This window comes from Microtus ochrogaster, unplaced genomic scaffold, assembly GCF_000317375.1.
Source record: "Microtus ochrogaster isolate Prairie Vole_2 unplaced genomic scaffold, MicOch1.0 UNK44, whole genome shotgun sequence".
Classification (NCBI taxonomy): Eukaryota; Metazoa; Chordata; class Mammalia; order Rodentia; family Cricetidae; genus Microtus; species Microtus ochrogaster.
Window position 1 is genome coordinate 1,629,966 of NW_004949142.1, and position 9,878 is coordinate 1,639,843.

General features: G+C 46.4%; 1 protein-coding gene across 1 annotated transcript in view; it reads right to left on the minus strand.

The window, feature by feature from the left end:
• Nmt1 (N-myristoyltransferase 1) overlaps positions 1 to 9,878 on the minus strand; it is a 37,517-nt gene that overhangs the window by 11,187 nt on the left and 16,452 nt on the right. Inside the window, exons 3-4 of the mRNA XM_005369084.3 lie at positions 6,960 to 7,104; positions 1,743 to 1,861 (exon numbers count right to left, since the gene is read on the minus strand). Of these exons, the coding sequence (XP_005369141.1) occupies positions 1,743 to 1,861; positions 6,960 to 7,104 (264 nt within the window). The remainder of the gene's footprint in view (positions 1 to 1,742; positions 1,862 to 6,959; positions 7,105 to 9,878) is intronic.

Below are 9,878 nucleotides of genomic sequence, written 5' to 3' on the forward strand. Positions count from 1 at the left end.
AAACCCTGTCTCGAAAAATCAAAAAAAAAAAAAAATTCCAAAAAAAAAATCCAAAATAAAAAATAAAACAAAATAACAAAAGAAAAAAGAAAGTGGCAGCTGGTAGGTTAGTTGTCTACCAGTCCAGAGTGCACAGAGCGTGGGTTCAGTCCCCAGCACCATCAGGCGCTGGTAACACAATACCAGCAGATAGCTACCTGAAAAGTACAAACCCAAAACAGATGACTGTGATCCCAGCACTCAGAAGGGAGTTGGAACTCCATGAGTTCAAGGCCACCTTGGCTTTGGAACTATAGTTTTAGTTGGAACTATAAAGCAAGTTCCAGGCCTGCTAGGGCCAGAGTTAGACCCTGTCTCAAAAACAAGAATCAATCCTATGGATGGATGCACAGTTGCTTATGCACACTCGCGGACATGCACCTGCCTCCACCCCATACATATATCAGGAGTCAAAATGAGGCGCTGGAGAGATGGCTCATTGGTTAAGAGCATTTGCTGCTCTTCCAGAGGACCCGAGTTCACTTCTCAACACCCAGATCAGGCGGTTCACAACCATCTGCAGCTGTTGCTTCAGGGGATGCAATGCCTCTGACTTCTGTGGGTCCCCCCAACTCGTTAAGTACTGTGCTGGCTAGTTTTTGTCAACTTCACACAATCTACACATATCTGCAAGGAGGGAATAGGAATTGAGAGAATGACTCTGTAAGAGTAGCCTGATTCTGTCAGCTATGGAGCTGTGAGCTGAAACAAACCCTTTCCTCCCCAAGTCGTTTTGCTCAGTGTTTTATCATAGTGACAACCCTAAGATACTACGACAACCCTAAGACACTCACAAACCCTCATGCAAACTCATATTAAAAATAATTCTTTAAGTTGGGCGGTGGTGTCACACATCTTCAATCCTAGACACTAGGGAGGCAGATCTCTAGATTAGAGGCCAACCTGGTCTACAGAGCAAGTTCCTGGACAGCCAGAACTACACAGAGAGATCCTGCCTTGAAACAGAAACAAATAAAAGAAATAGACAAGAAATAAAAGACTATGACGCTACATCTCTAATGGCATCACTTAGGAAGCTCAGCAGGAAAGCCAACAGTCCAAGGTCAGCCTAGACTACAGTGTAAGATCCTGCCTCAAAAATACTAAAAAAGGAGCCAGCAAGATGGAGAGATGGCTCACTGGGTAAAGCTGACATTCAACATTGGCCTCAGTGTGTTTGTCACAAAGGTGGGAGAGAACTGAATCCACAAAGTTGTCTTCTGACCAGCACGTGTGCCAAAGCATGTGTATGCTCACACACATACATCACACACAAATAAAAATGAATAAAACCAGGTCTCAGCCGGGCGGTGGTGCTGAATGCCTTTAATTCCAACACATGGGAGGCAAAGAGGCAGGTTATCCTTGTGAATTCAAGGTCAGGCTGGTCTACATAGTGAGTTTCAAGCCAGACAGGGCTACATAATAGAGAGACCCTGTCTCAAAAAACAAAACAAACAAAAGAACGCAAAAATAACGACAAAGGAATATAAATAATTATAACAATAATGACTCTAAATAATAACAACAACAACAACTCTACAATCAGAAACTTCAGAGGACAGCTTTCAGCCTTACAAGTATGAGACGCTAATGTCTATCGTGGGGAATCTGGGGCATGCCCAGAAGGTACCAGATGGGATCTGCAGAGCCCTCTGTGGCTCAGCTCCTAAGAGTCCTGCCTGCAAGCCAGGCCTACTTACCACACCACGATCTCCCAGGTCCAAGGCATCCCAGGTGAAGCCCTGGGGTAGAGTGTAGGGCTCTTGGCGAATGTTGTCCTTGTCAGGTTCCACTGGCCCATGGGTATTTACCACTTCACCTAGAAGAGCACAGCCAGGAGTCAACTGTCGGCCAGCACGGGGGAGGGAGAGCACGTTTAAGACATTCACTGGAAGGCTGGGGATGAGGCTCACCTGCTAGTGTGGTCAAGTTGCTTGTACAAAGGCCTGGGTGTGAACAAGGTACTACATACCCTGGGCACGCCTATAACAGCACTTGGTAGAGGCCCAAGGGTCAGAACTTCAAGGTCATCTTCTACTACACAGTGAGTTTAAGGCCAGTCTGGGCTACATGAGACCTTATATGAAGAAAAAAAAAATCACCAGAGCTAATTTCCCCTGTCCCTAGAACCGTGTAGCTGAAGAACACACCATGCTTGGCAATTGTAGACTCTCCAGTCACCTTGGTCCCTAGTTGAGGGCCAATGCATGGCAAAACCTCAGAAGCCTCTCTGGGATCCAGGTGGTTCATTTTTGGAAATCCTTGTAAATCTCCCTTGGGCTCCTGAATGACAAACGCTCATCACTGCTGATCTGGCTTCCTGCCTCCTGGTTGGTGCAGAGTGTCGTCATGTTCTAGCTCAGACACCCTTCCCTGACCTGGGGAGATTTGTAAGGAGCTGCAACAAGCCTGCCTTTGTGTAAAGAGCAATGGCCTGGGCTCACTCCTCAGTCAGATGATGGCTTCTAGGAGCCAGGCTCTCTTGGCCTTACAGCCTCAGCTTTCAGCCCTGTGGGCCAGCTAACAGCCCCTGCCAGCTCAGGGCCTCGGTGCTTTCAGCCCTACGAATGCCTCCAGGCTGAATCACAGGTCTGCAGATGCTGCTGTGCCGGGAAGCCTTCCTCTGAAAGGGCCCCTCCTCCGTGGGAGAGCTTGGGAGGCCGAGAAGAAGGGGAGAAGTGAAACTAGATGAGGCTGGAGAGGAAAGAGGCTGTCAAAGAGTCAAAATTTTGTTTTTTTTAAGAGAGAAGAATGATAAGTAGCCCAGAGGCTGGCCTTGGGCTCATAGCAATCCTGTCTCAGCCTCCTAATGCTGGATTACAGGTATGTACCAGATACCCAGCCCTCTGAGTACTTTTAAGCACCTTCCAGTTGTCCATAGTCCCTTACTTCCTGTACTAGAGGAGTTGAGCCCCCAAGGCAGCGGTGCAGAGCCAAGAGCAGCATGAGATGGAGACCAGCTATGAGTTGCAGAGGGACAGGTAGAGCTGCGGGGAAGAAAGGCTCCTGCACTCTCAACAAGGAAAGAATGACATGATCTCAAGAGGGACACACTCATTCAGGGCGTGTAACAACTGCTCCTGACCAATGCTTCTGAAACTGCAAGCCATACTGAGTAGTGGGTGTCAAGAAAATTTTGGTAATTGTATAAGGTTTTGAACATACATACCAAAAACAAATTGAAAATTAAACATGTACCAAGTCTGTGATATTCTAGGCAGTGTTATGTGGCTTCACTGTTGCCTTGGCTCTGAATACACACGGGCATGTTGCACGCTGCATGCCAACATGCCATGAAATACCAATAAACTGTCATAGAAACGCTGGCTCAGATCAAGACTACTGCAGGGCGGCTGGAAGACGATGTGGTGATTAGGAGCACTGCTATTCTTCCAGAGGACTCTAGCTCAGTTCCTGACACCATGTCAGGTGGCTCATAATGGACCCGTAAGGCCAGTTCCAGGGGATGTGGTACACGGCACCCTTTTCTAGCCTCTGAGGGTGAACACACACCTAACACACACACAGGTGTAGGCACATGCAATTTTAAACTTATTTATTTTTTTATGTGTATAAGTGTTTTGCCTGCTTGTATATGTACCATATGTGTGCCTAGTGCCCATGTAAGTCAGAAGAAGGGGTAAGATCCTCTGGAACTGGACTATGGATGGTTTGCATAACATAGGTTCTGGAAACTGAACCTGGGTCCTCTGCAAGAACAAATGTTCTTAACCATGAGCCATCTCTCCAGCCCCCACATAAATAAAACATCCTGTTTTACAGCAAAGTCAGACTCCATGCCAGTGAGATTCAGTTCTTTATGTGAAAATAAGAAGCATCTCTGGCCGGGCAGTGGTGGTATACATCTTTAATCCCAGGACTTGGAAATAGAGGAAACTTGTGAGTTTCAGGCCAACCTGGTCTACAGAGTGAGTTCCAGGACAGCCAGAGCTCTTTGTTCCACAGAGAAACCCTGTCCCAAAAAACAGCAACAAAAAAAGCATACCCTTATGGAAATGCTTTTTTGAGACGTGATCTCATGTAGTTCAGTCTGACTTCAAATTCACTGCATATTGGAGGCTAGCTTTGAACTCTTGATTTAATTTTCCACAATATTTTCATTAGAAAATTTCTTACAATGTATCTGAACACATCCACCACCAAACCTCTCACATTACCACTTTCTTAACAATTCCCATCCAGCTTGAGATTTTATTTCTCTTTCTCCACTGTGGCCAGTTTTTGTTGCGCAGCTAGTGATGGAGTGGGCTGTCCTGGTGTGCGGTTAACCCGCAGGGGTCAGACCACTAAAGAAAGCTGACCCTCCCTCTCCCAGCAGCTATCAAATGCCAACGGTTCCCACACAAAGCTGAGGTTTCGTCTGGAAGAGCTAGTGTAAGCCCTGCACATGCTGTCACAATCGCCGTGAGTTCACACATGCCCTGTAGGGTCTGCAGAACACTTTCCTTGATGCCACTACCTCCTCTTACAACTGTTCTCCCTCCTCTTCTCTGAAGATCCCCGAACCTTAGGAGGAGCGGAGTGACATGAATACCCCACTTAGGGCCAAGCACCCAGCAGCCCTTTACTTTCTGCACACTGATCAAGTCTCAACTCTGAAAATTACCTTCTACTTCAGGAGAAACTTCTCAGATGAGGGTATTTTTATTAAAGATACATATTTTCCATGAGTGACACATTGTATAAATTGTATAAATCCTAAGAGGTCCTAAGAGGGCACTGGATCCCCTGGAGCTGCTACTCAGGCAGCTATGATTTGTCTCATGGGGATGGTGGTAATGAACTCGTCATCTATAACCTCTGAGCCATCTCTCCAGTCCTTCTAACTCCACTTCTCAAGTGTTGAGATTACAGCTGTACATTACCATGCTCAGACTGGAAATTTGGTTTTATCTTCCATGCCACAGTATGCACGTGGAAGTCAGAAGACAGGCTGCAAGAAGTCATTTTTCTCTTTCCATCAAGTTCTAGGGATCAAACTCAGGTTATGAGGTTTGGCAGCAAGTGCCCTTCCCCACCGAGCTGTTCCTATACACCGAGCCGTCCCTATACACTGAGACGTTCCTATACACCGAGCCGTCCCTATACACTGAGCTGTCCCTATACACCACAAGCTTCCAGGTTAAAAGGAATCACTAATGGGCAATGGCGGCGCACACCTCTAATCCCAGCACTCGGGAGGCAGAGGCAGGCGGATCTCTGTGAGTTCAAAGCCAGCCTGGTCTACAGAGTGAGTTCCAGGACAGCCAGGACTACACAAGAGAAACCCTGTCACGAAAACTAAACAAAAGAAACAATAAATAAATAAGGAAGAAAGAAAAGAAAAGGAGTCCCAAGTGGAGAAAGTTTAAAATGTGCTGGTCCAGACTGAAAACCGTCTGGAGGACTTCACAAGCAAACTTTCAGGGATTCTAAACTATGAACAATTCTAGGCCTCTTCAGCAGAACAGAGTTTAATTAAAAATCTCCCTAAAGGTGAGATGTGTTATAAACACAGAATGCTTTTTTTATTTTTTGAGACAAGGTCTTGCTACGCTATCCAGACTGGCCTTTAACTCATTCTGTCTGTGGCTCAAGCTGGCCTTGACTCTGTGCTGCTTCTGCCTCTACCTCCCAAGCGGCAGGGATAGCAGCTCTATGTCACAAAGAGCTCCAACTCAACACAACATGCTGCATGACCTTTACAGTCAATAGCCCCCATGAACCACGAGAACGGTAGCTCATGCCTGTAATCCCACAGTTTAGACAGCTGAGGCAGTAGGGCTGGCCACAAGTTCAAGGACCCCGTCTTGAAAACAAAAAGCCACTTCAAGATAAACCAAACCTCCCTGTTTAAGTGGGAGAAAAGAAAGTAACCACATAGAGCCATTCTCTGGGTCTGCAGAAGGGAAAGGGAAGGCCTCTGCCGTGAAGAATAGTTTAAGCTTACAGGGTGAAGGTGGTGCCTCTTATCCCCTGACCCAACGAAACAGAATTCTTAATTTCTGACTGGCCATGGGTCAGACAAGACCAAATCTCGACTCATGTCTTCACCAGCTCCTATTCTCTGGGCTGGAGCAAGGTTATTTTCTTCCAAATTCCTCATGAGCCTTCACCCAAGGGACTACCTAAAACCCGGGCCAGATCTCAGAGCAGCCTATGGGGACCTCACCCAAGGCAGAGCGAGAGACTCTTCCCATGCTTCTGGCTCCTTAGCAGGCTCACTGCAGCAATGGGGGCAGACAGACAAAGGCTTCTGGAATTGGGGCACATGCATCCACTGTTCGCATCCACTGTTCCCTCCCCTGCTTTATCTCACCATCACATTCATGTTGGTGCCAAGCTGACAACCACAGCTCTCCAAAGCAGAGCTCGTTTCGTTTTGTTCTGTTTTGGAGACAGGATCTCTCGACACGACCCTGGCTGTTCTGGAACTTTCTATGTAGACCAGGCTGTTCTGAAGCTCAAAGAGATACCTCTGCCTCCAGAGTGCTGGGACTAAAGGATGCGCCACCATGCCCGGCTATTTTTACTTTATAACTGGTTACCCATCATTACACCAACCACTTGCAGTCAGGAAGCACCTGTTCTATCTGCTGTCTACCTCTGCAGACAAATGTTGTTGGACACAGCTGTCTTTTCACATCCTGGTATTTGACTTGTCTCTGCCCTCCCAACCCACAATGTACCAGAAGCTGATGTTACTGGAGAGGACCAGTAACACTGAACACTTGACCATCACTTGCATTTAGTGTTAGAGCATGTGTTTGGGGTGGAGAGATGCTACAGAGGACCCAAATTCAGTCCCCAGTGCGTGTATTGGGTGGCTCACAACTGCCTACAATGTCTGTATTACAGGCACACAGACACACAGCTAAGGCACATTCCTTACTCCACTTGCAAAAGGAAATACATACCCAATTTGGGGACTGGCTGTGTGTCCCAGAACTGGTAGCTTCGTTTGCTGGCCTCCTCCATGGTTTTGGCAGGTCCCTGACCCACTGAGAACAGCTCAATGGCCTTTTGTATTTCCTGGATTCTCTCTGCTGGCAAAGAGTTCATCTGGGCAAGACAGTTGGAAAAAGAAAAGACCCATTGTATTAGCGAAACTTATGAATCATTATGAGTTCAAGAGTTAGCTAGGCCAGGTGTGGTAAAGCACACCTTTAATCCCAGCACTGGTAGGCAGAGACAGGCAAATCTCTGTGAGCTAGCTTAGTTTACACAGAGAGTTCCTGGACAATCAGTGCTCAATAGTGAGACCCTGTCTCAAACAAACAAAAAGAGTTAGTTTGATATAGAAATATACATCTGTAATACTAGCTCTCAGGAGGCAGAGGCAGGAGGATTAGAAGTCTGAGGCCCATCTTGGCTACATGTAACCCTGTATCAAAACACTAAGAGTTCAGGGCTACAGAGATAGCGCAGTTAATAAAGAGCTTGCCATTCCAGCATGAGGATCTGAATTTGGTCTCCAGCACCAAGACAAAAAAGTTGACCATGGTGGTCTATGCAGAATCCCACCGCTGGGAAGGTGAGACTAGGAGGATCCCTGAGGGCCTGCTACCCAACCAGTCTAGCCAAATCATGAAGCTCCAGATTCAATGAGAAACCCATCTCAAAAATAAGGTGGCAAAGAAGGGTATGGTGGCTCATGCCTTTAATCCCAGCACTTGGGAGGCAGAGGCAAGTGGATCTCTGAATTCATGGTTAGCCTGGTCCATAGAGTGCGTTCCAGGACAGAAAGAACTGCTATACAGAGAAATTCTGTCTTGAAAAACCAAAAACAAAATAAAAATAAAAAATAAATCAAAAAGGGGCTGAAGAGAAGAGCACGTCTGCTCTTCCAAAGGACGGGGTTTAATTTCCAGCACCCACAAGGCAGCTCACAACTGTCTATGGCTCCAGTTTCAGGGGTTCCAACACTCTCTTCTGGCCTCCATAGACACTGCACACATGTGATATATAGATACACATGAAGGTAAAATGCCTAGACACATAAAAGTAATCAACAGCATTCCCTTAACAATAATCCTTGCTATAATAGTTTTAGTCTAAAAATGTGAAAAGTATCTAGAATCCCAGACTTGTTTGGATACAAGTTCTAAAACCATAGACATCTTTCAAAAAGTAAAATTGGAAGCTGATAAGATGGCTCAGTGGGTAAAGGCATTTCCTGCCAAGACTGATGACCTAAATTCAGTGCCCAGAACACACGTGGTAGAAGGAGAGACCCTACTGCCAAAAGTTACCCTTGAACTTTTATAAACAGGCTGTACATGTACCTTGCCTGGTGTTAAGAAGCATGTCATCCACATACATAGACACACCTACATCCCCTGTCACAGGGCAAAACTGGGGGCTAGAGATGCAGCTTAGTGGTAAAGCACCTGCTGTGTATGTGTAAGACTGTGTGGGGTTCAAGCCCTGGGATCACAAAAACAAAACTTTTATAAAAAAGCAAAAAAGCATAAACATTCAATTACATATCATTCTCCAAGTTATTCTTTAAAAAAATATGCCCTTTGCTTCCAGTAGAAGATAGAAAAAAAAATATGCCTTAGGTCAGGCCTGGTGGCACACACTTCTTACCCAGGAAGCAGGAGGGTCGGTGTAAATTCCAGATCAGCCTGGTTTATACAGCAAGTTTCATACCAGCCTGATCTACACAGCAAGTTCCAGGCCAACTGGGGCTGCACAAACAAACCTGAAACCTATGCACTTGAAGGGACTTAGGGGTGGGGCTCAGTAGCGGAGCGTGGTTAGTGTACGGGAAGCTCCCGGTTAGATCCTTAGCACATCAATCCCAGTAACTCAGATCTTCTCCGCAGGGAGACATACTACAAACTGTGCCTACAAATGCAGGCTGTTCTCAAACCCAGCCCGACTGGTTAACTGATGGGAATTCAGCAGTTCTCAACTTCCCCAATGCTGTGACCCTTTAACACAGTTCCTCATGTTGTGGTGACCCCAGCCATAAAATTATTTCATTGCTACTACATAACTATAATTTTGTTACTGTTACGAATCATAATGTAAATATCTGATATGGGCCCCCAATGTGGTCATGACCCATAGGTTGACAAACACTGCTAATGACTTTCTTTTAAATTAAAAAAATTATTTTGTTGGTGTTGGGGGTGGGGGGAGCGTGGCACGCCTTTAATCGCAGCACTTGGGAGGTAGAGGCAGGCAGATCTCTGAGTTTGAGGCCAGCCTGGTCTACAGAGTGAGTTCCAGGATAGTCAGGGCTACACAGTGAAACCCTGTCTCAAGAAAACAAAACAAAACCAAAACAAAAAATTTATATATATTGCATGTGTGTGCATATGTATGTGCCGTAGTGTGTGTGTGTGTGCGCGCACGTGCGCGCACACGCGTGCAAAGATCAGAGAATAACTTTTAGGAGTTGGTTCTCTCCTTGCACTGAGTGGGTCCAATGGACCGAACTCAGGACATCAGGCCTGGCTGCAAGAGACTTAAGATGAGAAGACAAGAGCCACTGCTCTAAGAAGCAGGGGCTGCCACACCATCAGACCACTGCACCTGACACACACAGGCAATGCGTGTCTGAGATTCTGAGGGTACTGTGCTTGAGGGTTGGGTCTTCTAAGGTACAGAGAGCAGCTTTACCACCAAGGGCTAGGGTACACAGGACAGGCAGCACTGAAGTTCTTCCATCCTTAAATACAGTGGAGATGATCAGTTTAAATGGTTCCTACACGTTTACCTCAAAACTCGTCACAGGCTGATCCTGGGGATATGTGTTACCTTCACAGGCTGATCCTGGGGATATGTGTTACCTTCACAGGCTGATCCTGGGGATATGTGTTACC